At 38.0% G+C, this 11,789-nt stretch overlaps 1 protein-coding gene across 2 annotated transcripts in view; it reads left to right on the forward strand.

The window, feature by feature from the left end:
* Positions 1 to 5,134, forward strand: part of LOC131033361 (uncharacterized) — a 117,116-nt gene extending 111,982 nt beyond the window's left edge. The window contains exons 7-8 of one of the 2 annotated variants that reach the window (XR_009359060.1): positions 4,397 to 4,492; positions 4,619 to 4,671. Coding sequence is in view for 1 of the 2 variants with exons in the window: in XM_059212107.1 (XP_059068090.1) it covers positions 4,397 to 4,492; positions 4,619 to 4,768 (246 nt within the window). In the remaining variant the exon portion in view is untranslated. Of the gene's footprint in view, positions 1 to 4,396; positions 4,493 to 4,618 lie in introns of both variants that reach the window. The other variant, XM_059212107.1, reaches the window with a different exon arrangement.
* The last annotated feature ends 6,655 nt before the right edge of the window (positions 5,135 to 11,789 follow it).

Below are 11,789 nucleotides of genomic sequence, written 5' to 3' on the forward strand. Positions count from 1 at the left end.
CCATTTCTGACACCAGTATCCTCAGGACAAATAATGTATTCCATTTTTAGAATACGACATAATAATCCACAAAAATGGATAGTCAAAGTGACCATCTTCCATTCTTGCTCTAACTCTTAACTACCAAACTACAAAAATAATGTAGATCAGAATATCATAAGAGAAACTCAAAACTAATAACCAACTGTTAAAAACATCACGTGTTTCAAAGATTTCAACAGCCATCAACAAACCCATAAAATTCTGCCATCTATCACTGTTAAATCCACAAATCAATAAAATAAGAAAGTGTAAAACCAATTTGTGAATGTCTATATGGTATCTAACCATCCTACCGAACTACATGGGTAACCTATTGTTTTAACTGCCTAGTATGTAGGTGCAAGCACCAAACATATAGGTCATTTAATCCTCTGCGGACTCTTTAACTACAACTCTATAATGTGGGTACCCAAATCAAGCTAACATACTCTTTTGTGCAACACCTACGCACAGCTCTTGTGTTTTAACTCACTCTCTTGTGCAGAACCACATCTATATGGGCGCCTATATTTCTCTCTGCATGAACCCCCAATTGTGTGCTATGAAAACAAGACTAGCTTGAAGCAAAGACTAATTGACAAGAAATCCGAAACATTGTCACTCTTACGATCGTCCTCCAAATTGTGGAAGGAGCCTAAAACCTTATTTGCTTTTATATTAACTGAGTTGATTTGAATATTGGGAGTTGGAACTCTTTTTATTTTCTTCCTTTTGATTTTCATTACTTTTTTTCTTATGTATTTGGTGACCAACTGTTGGCATCTGTTTTTGCTTTTTCCCTGATTACTTCCACTTGGGGATTGTCAACTATATTGCAGCTCATCAGTTAGCCTTGATGAGTTAGTAATACAAAAAGCGTATGGAAGGGAGTGCTAATTTGCGCTTTGTATATGGACATGGTCGGGTGTGTGAAAGTGCATCTTGGTTGTCACTTAATACTTATCAGGCCCCATTGAGCATGTGACTTTCTATTCTACTAAGAAAACCACAATAAATATTTCTCATTGCTCAAATTTTTTTCAGTTTTACTACGAAATACTCTCCGTCTCCTAATTGGTTCTTGCCTCCTGAGCATTTTGTACTTTAAACTGTTGTTGAAGTATTAGCTCTCTATTAGCTCTGAATATCTTACTGCCCAATCCAACAAGGCCAGCCAAAACAATGACAGAAAAAGCTGGAAGCGGAGTTCATGCTAGGAATGAGATGTTTTTCTTTGGCTCCAGTAGCAGAATGGCACTGCACAATGGAATTAGCTGGAGCAAGATCAAGTTTCTAAATGATCAGGCACTAGAAGCAACAGTTACAAGTTCTCTTTCTTGACTGCCCCTTGTGTGATCAGGCACCGAAAGCAACACAGCATCTCTTGCTCAACAGCTATCAATCCTCCAGAATTTTCCAAGTGGCAAACCATTGATCACAAAAACAACCATTATTTTTAGTTAGTTTGATCCCCTATTTCATGATGCTATCATGATAACAAAGACAATGGAGTTTAATGGAACTTGATGCAAAGATGAAAATATGCTATTCTTTCTGTTAGGCTATGAGGAGCTAGCTGATGCAAGGATTGACTATTCCTACACTAGCATCAAAGATAGCATTACTTGTAATTGAATTAATACAAAATTTCAGACAAATAGATTATTGTTCCTTGTTTTTCAAAATCTTTTGAAAATCCCCATAATATGCTCTAAAGGAAGATAATACAGGAGAGGAGCATCAAGTGGTTCGAATGAGATAACAAGGAAAGACTCACGAACTAAACTGATTGAAAACTCACAAACCAAACTGAGGACGTAAAAATATTTTTACTTTTGAAAATTGAAATATTGTTTCATCTCATGTTGAGGTACCTACAAAACTGAAAACATTTTGGTACAATAACTTAAGATGCTTAATAATGTTGTAAATATTGTCATTGATGTCAAGAATAAAATAGTCGTCCAAGATTATTGTCATTGATGTCAAAGGAGTTTTCAATATGAGAGTAAAAAGTAAAGCAATTCCAAGTTAAGCAAGGAGCAGCAATTATAATGTAATAAGAGCAGCTATTGCCTTTGGATAGCAATGCTTAATGAACAGCAATCAACATATGATAAGGCAGATATTATGATGGTTCAAGGACAGCGATTTTATTTTGTAAGGAAAAGACAAAAAGATGGGTTTCAAACTTACATTACATCCCTTGGTGAATGTTGGCCGACCTCCTTAATATAAGTGTCCAAGATAGCAATTAAAAATTAAAGTCTAAATGTGTCTGAACTGTTTTGAAAAGGCATGAAGAAATCTGGCTGACCTTGCACTGGGTAAATCGTCCTCATTTTTAAAATAAAATATTTTATTCTACATTTGTCGACCTGTTTTGAAAAGGCATGAAGAAGGTATATATGCAAGTTGTGTGGGGGAAGGATAGATCAAGCAACTAACAAATATCTTTTCTATTCAGCAGAGTTAAGAGCAGATATATATCAGACTTTAAGAGCATATGTAAAAGGGAGTTTATGAGCAGATCCTTGAAGCATATTAGAGAAAATATTTGGAGCATATTATAAAAGATCTCTAAGCATATTGGAGAAGACCTTCAAGGAAGATCTATAGTAGATTTTGGAAGTGATTGAAGACAAATTTTGTGGAGGAGTTATTAGTATATCTATAAGAAGAATTATGAACAGATGTGAGGCAGATTTAAGGCAGAATTATGAGCATTTTTGAGCAGATTTATTAAGCATTTTGAGTAGACTTATGAACCATATTGGAGCATATCTGAGTCAGAATTATAGGCAGATCTAAAGGAGACTTATGAGCAGAAATTTTAGCAAATTTGTGAGCAGAATTTAAGAGCAAGAAGAGTTTGTGAAGGCAAATCAGAGGTCCATCATTTGTTGAAGCAGCAACATCCCAAAGGTGGAACTTACTCATTCGGAAGTTGGTGCTTTCCAAAAGAAGAGATTGGTATCTCTTACCAAGTTGGTGTTCAGTGGGTGGGTATTTGTGTCTCCAGTGGGTTGGTGCCTACCAATCATCGAGAGAGGATTGGTGTCTCTTGTGGGTTGGTGCCTACCAATCATCGAGAAATATTTTGTCATGGTTTTCTCTGGCAAGCATTTCCACTTATATCATGTGTTTGTCTTGTGTTCCTTATTTCTTGATCTTGCATGTGTGTTATTGCTATGGATGATTAATCTTGAAGTTTTACAGTTGTGGTTAATTAAGTTTTGAAAAAGCTAAAGTTTGTATAACTGAGTACTCGTCATATAAAAGCTGAAATATATGATAAAATTTATACTTTAGTTAAATGTGTAAAACAGCTAACAACAATGATCTTAAATTTGGAACAGCAGATTTCTTGGAGATAAGGATTTATTATGCACGTTAAATTTTTTATTTGTTGAAAAGATTATTTTCAAGGAGTCATATCATATTGTTGTATATGTCCAGTAGTTTGTGCAATGTAATACATTAAAGAAATTTGTACACCCCATGAATGTTTAGGGTATGATATCTTATTGTCTTATATGCCCCAGGTTGTATAATATTAAACATTGATGACATTGGTAAAATCCTATTAATGCATTCCATTATCAAAGTGGTAGCCAGAATAAATAAGTTTCTTTGCATCAATTGAATGCAAGAGGCATATATGCTTTTTGTATGTATGAGATCCTTCGGAGTTACTAAATTTTTTCTCTTGTACGAAAGGACACATGTTCTGTTGGTTGCAAGAGAAATCATGCATACCAAAGTATCAGAGGATAGAGGCTTGTGATGGTCATTTGCACTAAATTTTTGGTATGGGATGATTAGTTACTGATCAGGTAACACATTAGGAGGGGCATTTTGATCATGTGATATCCTTTTAATGGTCAAATAATAGATTAGGATGGGAAACATTTGATCATGCCATAATACCATATACATTAGTAGAGACATTTTCATTATGTGGTCAGTTAATGCTTAGATAATATATTAAGAAAGAGAGGAGTTATCATGTTAGCATGCCACCTGAAAATTGCAAAATGCAGTATCTCAGCCTTAACCATTTTATTGCTTGATCTTGAAAAAATTTCACTGGCGTCTTTGGTATAAATGGTTTGATTTCTCTTGCATTCAAGGGCTTTGATGACAGTCCCAAAATCAAGATGGCAACGCATTAAAAGTTAAGGATGGTTTGTTTCGTGATATTCTTACGTTTATTTTAACAGGTTGCTGGGTTGCCAAAGATCTGTATAAATATACTCATGATTGTCTTGATGACTATTAGTTTTAAAATAACTCGTGCAACCGTGAATGCTGCCCTTGGGTCAGGGAGGTGGGATTTTTATACTATATTTAACTAGTTGGTATTTTGATGCAGGTCAGAGTTTGTGCTTTTCCTGTTAGCCAATTGGGTTTGCAAGGCATTGGAATCAGCCCAGATTGCAATCCAGAGAATAGGGCATCAACGAGGCAGGTATAATGAAATCATAATTTTCTGAAAATACCTATCGTTTTAGAAGTAATTTGAAAATTCAACAAATAACTTTTATAACAAGTTTTAGCCTCTGTATTCAGCTCTGACAATCTTTCGCTATTGCAGCTTTTTAATTGGGCATTAGAACCAGCTGGTGATGATATTCTAGACGAGCTTTTTGATTTGGGATACAGGGATGCAAATGTGTGGACGGATAGAAATCCAATTAATGATATTGGGAAACCTAATATGACAGATGGATTTGTTCAATCTTGACATCATCTTGCCAATCCATGGAAAGAAGGAACGGAGGAAAAAGAAGAATTGATCGCATCTAAAATCATCTTGTAGTTATTGTGACTTTCATACTACTGAGATTGTTTTGATTCCCTTGCTTGATTTGCTTGAGGTCAACTGTCATTACTTTTGATGTCCTCTGGATAGAAGATAGCAAATGAAGTTATACATTCAGAAGATGTTCAAATATAGAATGGTCAAGTATATGAGATATGTAAATAATTGAAGTAAGAAAAAATTCAAATCTGATTTGTTCAATCAGGACACTATACTTGGTGCAGAAGTTGCATGTTGACAAACAATGTTGTAAACTCAACATGTTTATAAAAAGATGAGTTAACTGTATTTAGCAGAAATTGTGTGTTTCATTTCAGTATACTATTATAAATTCAGTACATTATAATGAATTTTACTTTTGAACTCAAGAAGAGATATTTAGCTTCCATGATCATACAACGGATGGGGACCATAACATGAGGTTTCATCTGTTGCCAGACTGAAGGTAAAGAAAAGGGGCTGTTATTGATTTGGCTGGAGCAAGGTAAAGTTTATTCCCAGTTTACCCACTTATATCTATCTGGGATGTGTCTGCATGACACTACCAAAAGCAGGCTAATGTTAGAATATGGTCTTGAATAAAATCATGTCATTGAAGAATCTTTCCACTTTAAAATCTAGTTTTAGGATAATCTGAAGCAAAATCTTGAGTGTACATTTATGCAGTCTATTTCACCCTACCCTTGTGATATATTGAAACTTTCTTTGAGATTCACAAGGTGCGAGGAGTATACGAAAGATAATGTGATAATGGTGATTGTTCTTGAAAGATTGATGCTGCCTTATGATACCTCTCTCGACATTCCTCTCTTGAGAGGGCTAGTGTGTAGGAGGAGAGGAAGACAATATTTTGCTTGATTCTACTCCTTACGGTTAGAGCACAAGAGAAATACACCGGGAAGTGCACCTGGTTCAAAGTAGGAAGTTCATTTGAGTAGGGGAAAGGAGAAATATATTTTCAAGGCAAAACAAGATGAGCATCTAATGACGGAAGATTGAGGAAATAGTGATAATGAGTACAAGTTCTCATGATGGTCACGAGGGTAGTGTTGTGACCTTTTTCACACATCGCCCCATTGCAAATGGGGACGTGTTGTGACCATTTCACACATTGCCCCATTAGAATGGGGACCCCCTCTTTTTTGCTTTTGTTTTGCCTGTTCTTCTCTCTGCTTTTAGGGTTTTCAGTGAGTGAGTGGTTTGTCTGGGCTAGGGCTAAGCCTTAAGGGTTTCTTCTGATGTTAGTCAAGCAGAGTCCAGTCAAATTTTGAAAGTTATTAAGTGTCCTCCCGAAGAGTTGAGATTGTTGAAATAAGGTAAGTCTTCCAGGAGAGTTAAATAGGTCTCAAGTTAGGTCTAATTAGGGTTTTTGGGGGTAAAAATCCAAATTTTGTCTAAGTGTTAGCATTTTGAAGGTGAAATTGTGTGTTCTTGCCTAGGTAAGTTTTGATAAAATTTTGGAGGTAAGATGATGCCTGAAACACAAAATTCGCTCCTGACCCTCTCTAAGGGTCCAGGGCGAAATTCATCCTAAAGTGCAATTTCTTGTTTTTGATAGGCTTGCTAATTGGTTCCTGGCCTTGAGAATGACCTAACTCTGCCTTGTGAAGTGAGTGGAGACTTAAATTTTGGATGGATTAGCCAGAAAGGATAAGTTCGCTCCTGTCCCTTGCTGAGGGTCCAGGGCGAAAATGTTATTTAAGGCATATTTGTCACCGACTTTTCTAATTTGTTTTGTGCAGGGTCTCCAGGAGGGATGATTGGACGTGGTTTGATGCTTTTGAAGATTTGAGGGCATGAAGAATGGTAAATTTTGAAGGTTAAGGGAAAAATCGCTCCTATCCCTTGCTGAGGGCCCGGGGCGAAATTTTGATTTCCCTCATCTTGCAGTGAAAAAGGACCAAGTGGTGTTTCGCCACTCGCCCGAAGGAGTTTTAACTCAAAATGATGGAGGATCTTGTTGGAATCATCAAATTCGCTCCTGACCCTCTCTAAAGGTCCAGAGCGATTTTCTTTATATATATCATCTTGTGACCTTTTGGGACATGAGAATTTATTCATAGCATGAAACAAGATAACATCTTCCTTAGCCAAGGAATTTCGAGATGAAAAGTGAAACAACTTGATCATGATGGCAAAAGGCGCTCCTGACCCTCATTGAAGGTCCGGAGCTTGATTTTCAAATTTGCACTGTTCTTGCAGGATCAAAGTGATTTTATGATTGGAAGAGATCAAGGAAAGCATGTTCTATCCATTGAATATAATTTGAGTGGTCAATTTTGGAGGAAACCAACCCAAAAAACAAAAGGTGCTCTTGACCCTCACTGAAGGTCCATGGCGTTTTTTCAAGATTCTCCTCTTTGTTTGAAATTTTGAGGCAAAACCTGACTTGGATAGGAGGGAGAGAAGGTGTTTCGTACCTTGGGTGTGATTGGGAGTCTAAAGAGCAAGGAAATATACCAAGAAGCAAAAAGGGCGCTCCTGACCCTCACTGAAGGTCCGGAGCTAGATTCTAAAAGTGCAATTTTCTTGCAAGGACAAAACAAGTTTTGTGATTGAAATGAATGGAAGAAGGTGTGTTTTGCCCATTGAAGATAATTTGGAGGGCTAACAAAAGATGGATAAGCTTGAAATTGCAAAATCGCTCCTGACCCTCTCTGAGGGACTAGGGCGAAAAACCTAATATCCAACCTTTTTTTTTTCAAAATTGGGCGAAGTTAAGCCTAGGCACAAGTTTGAAGTGATGTTTGAAATGCCTTGGAGTGGAATTGAGATGCAAGAAGTGCAAATTTTGATGACAATGGGGAAAATCGCTCCTGACCCTCTCTAAGGGTCCAGGGCGAAATTTCCAAGTGTGCCCATTTTCCTTGCATTTCGAGATGATATTTTTGTTTCCAACACTCTAAAGGGAGTGAAGTATGATGTTCTACGCCTTGAGGGTAATTTGAAGTTGAAATGATTAAGAATTTGTGCAAAAAGACAAAAGGCTCTCCTGACCCTCTCTAAGGGTCCAGGGCGATTTTTGTAAAACCAACAACTTCCCTCCAAGATTACGCTAAGGCAAGGTTGTGCTAAGTTTAAAAGGTCCTCCAAAACATAGTGAACAAGGATTTGACTTCAAAACTTGATAATCCTAGGCTAAAATACAAAAGTCGCTCCTGACCTTCATTGGAGGCCTAGATCGAAAATATTTGAAGTCCTTATTTTGCATTGCAAAAACAAATTAAACATGTATGGAGCGAGTGAAAGAGATCATTGCTTACCCCACAGCAAGAATTGACAAATAAAAGATGAAGGATTAAGAGCAAAATTGAAGAAATCGCTCTTGACCCTCTCTAAGGGTCCAGGGCGAAAAAGTCCTAAAGGCACTTTTTCCTCCTAGAGATCAAATGAAATCAAACTCGCAACTCCAATTAGAAATGCCATTTAAACGCCTAGATGAAGTTTTGGACAAGAAAAATGAGGAATGCAAGGCCTAAATTGAAAGTTCTCACCTGACCCTTGCCAAGGGTCCAGGGCGAAGTTAGTAGCATCCTTTATTTTTACCATATTTGAGCGTTAATATCCTCCAAATTGCATTAGATGTCAAAATTGCTAACTTCGAAGTATTTGAAAAAATTAAATTAAATTAGCATTTAATAAAAGACATATTCGCATTTAATAAATTAATTTTGAGCCTTGAAAAATCGAATTTTTATTATAAAGGCATTTAAAATTATTATTTTTTATTAAATTAAAATGGAAAATGGAGCACTTGAGATCTTATTTTTATTTATTTTGCCAAGTCGGCCTCTCCTTTTTGCAATTTTATTTATTTTTTTAGCCTATTTTGCCAAGTCGGCCTATGGGGAAGCAAAGTGGTGAGCGCCCTATATAATAGGGGTGTTTTGATCAAGTTTAATCAATCATTCACTCATTACTTCAAGTGCGAATTTGGAAAGCAAGAAGGAAGTGTGAAATCTGGTCTATTTGGAGCGAATTTGTTTCAAGTGTTGGAGGCTAGAAGGAGGTGGAATTGATTCTTGTGAAGGCTAAAGGAGGCGCATTTTATTCAAGGAAAGCTTTGATCTACGTTTTGCCTAGCGAATTTCACCTATTTTTGCATCATTTCTTAGAGTTAGTAATCAAGAGGAGGTATGGCGAGATCATCCTATTCCATTGTTGAAGCTTTGAATTTTGAACTTTGTTTTGAAAATTCCAAGTTCGGTGTAGTTAATTAGGAAATGATAACTCAAGACTTATCATGAAGTTTCCTAAATTAATATCTTTTATCTTCCTTTTGGAGTCTTAATTTCTACGCTTCAAGATATAATGCCTAAGAACTAATTGTGAAATGTTATGTAGGTGTCAAGATGGCGACTCCAAAGGCAGGAACATCTACCAGTCGTCCAACTCTCATGAAGGAAGATCAGAAAAATGAAGAATTGGAGACCAGGATCGTGTCCAAATGGAGCAATATCGGAGATACCAACTTGGGAAACTTTAATATGAAGAAGTTTCGAGAGGTCCCCTACATTGGCAAGCCATCACCTGTCGCGAAGAGGATAATTGAAAGTGGTATCATCAAGGCGGCCGGTTTCCCTCCAACAATCCAGTGTCATGAGCTGATGATCGAGTGTGCCCGCCATTACGACTCACAATCGAGATCGATCGTATCCAAGGAAGGGAACACTTTGGCTTACATTTCAGAGGAGGCTATAAGTGAAGCTCTCCATCTTCCAGAGCATAAAGATATGATTTACAAAAGCCTAGAAGGAGCCAAGTCAATGTATGAGGATGATCCCGACACTTGCCTGAATCTCATCAATAAGAACTGGTTGCTCAAAAGTCGTCCTCGCCTGAGCAAGATTCCCAACACACCACATAGGATCGACTTCCAGGAGGAGTACAGAGATTTGATAACTTTGCTAAATCGAGTTACAGGGGCTCCTCAAGCCTTCTATTTCGAGAAATGGATGTTCTACTTCAATCAAGTGATTGTCCAAGGGAAAGTAACGATTCATTGGGCTAGAATTATTAGCCATTGCTTGGATGTGCAGTTGAGGAGACTAAAGCCTACCAAATCGTTCCACATGAGCTCCTACGTCATATATGCCTTGATCAGGAGTTTTGAATATGCAGGGCTACCTCATAGAAGAGTGATTGGAAGAGGACCCGGAGAAGTGAGAGTTTGTGATTCTTATGTTCATTTGCATCATCCTCCTAGAGACGACTACAAGTTAGTCAATGACACCTTCACAATGAACATCACTAGGATATTGCAAGGTGGGATTCACAATAGACTATCTCTGGATGCACAAGAGCTTGTAAAGAGGTATGGTGCTTGGTTCATCCAATTTCAAAAATTTACATATATCAGAGTTCATGGGTGTCCTTCACCTCCCTACATGTTGCCGAGGTATCCAACAGACAGGATAGTACTACTTGAGGTGACCAGACAGTTGGCAGCTTATGCCAAGACATTCAGACACAAGCATGGAAATGGAGTTCCCGTGCCCATCATATTGGGGAATTCAGTTGAGGTATGTCCTAATACTCAAGCCTCGGAAGATGCAGAGAAGGAGTTGGCCTTATATTCATTCACGTTCTTTGCCTCGAGGGAGAATTTCAATCCTCATGGTTATATGGAGGAGACAGTTGGCAAGAAGTACAAACATGAGTTTAAGGTAGAGAACTTTTGGATGAATCTCTCAAGTGATTTAGAAGTGAAAAGAAAGATGCATTCCAGATTGCCTTTAGATTTCATTAGGAAATGCAAAGTTTACAGAGTAGCTGATCAAGCTCAGGACAGTGGCAGACATCTCTAGTCATCCTATGACAAGGAAGATAAGAGAGTGAAGATAGATTGGAGCGAGCCTGAGATTTCGGACTTGAGAGTTTTGATGGCTCCAGTTTTGTCATGTACTCGCAGATGGGTGGATGTACAACATCAAAAGTTAAGAGAACAGAACATACCAATGACTTTTACTTTGGAAGAAAGACCAGAAGAAGGAGGAGCGAGCGCAAGTGAAGGCAATTCTCATCCTAGAGGCGCAAAGAGGAAAGAAAGACCTAAGAAAAGAGAACCTTCCAAGAAGAAGCAAGAAGCCAATCGAGATCGCTCATCAGGCACATCCTCTTGACATGGAAAAAAGGCAAGTCAAGATGAAGGACAAGAGAAGATGGTGCCTGAGGTTGATGAATCTATGGAGTCGATGGTACAAAATGATAAACCTGAAAAGGGGCAGGCACCTCAGCATTCATCAAGTCAATCTCCCCAAGTTGATGAGCTACATGAAGAGAAGAATGATGATGAAGTGACATCCCCTCTTCGAGAAGACGAACCATTGCTTAAGGAAATACAAGTTAGAGAGACAAGATCCGCCATTCCGGATTGGTTAAAAGAGAGATTGACAAAGGTGATTGTGATTGAGGATGAAGAGGATGTGATTGACTTAGAGAGTCTTATAGGAAATTCTCAAGAAGTAACGGAGAAGAAGAAGGCCACCAAGATGTCCAAGATGATCACAGATGAGGCAGGATCTAAGAAATTGCAGATAGCTACACCAGTAGTGGACAAGTATGAAGGTGAAATCCTTGCAGATGAGTGTGATGTAGAAACATTTGAGCTTGGTCCCCTCACTATTGACCAGGCACTGGATGAGGCAACCGATTCATTTGAAGCACTTAAAGACAAGCTTAAGGAAGAAATGGAAAAGAATAGAAAGCTTGAGAGAGAGAGAGGTGCTTGGAGAGGCTACTTTAGTCATCTCAATCAGCCCTTGGGACGTCAGGATCCAGTAGTGTCTCCTGTGCAAGCACTTCCCCTCGAATCAGTTGGCGAGGCGGAAAGAGTCAAGAGCTTGGTTCAGCTTATGAGCTCTTGGATTGACAAATCCCACACAGTAGCTGTTGAATTTTCAACAAGAATGATGAAGACAATCCATTGAGCTATCCAGGTCCT

This window comes from Cryptomeria japonica, chromosome 10 (assembly GCF_030272615.1).
Source record: "Cryptomeria japonica chromosome 10, Sugi_1.0, whole genome shotgun sequence".
In the NCBI taxonomy this organism is placed as follows: domain Eukaryota; kingdom Viridiplantae; phylum Streptophyta; class Pinopsida; order Cupressales; family Cupressaceae; genus Cryptomeria; species Cryptomeria japonica.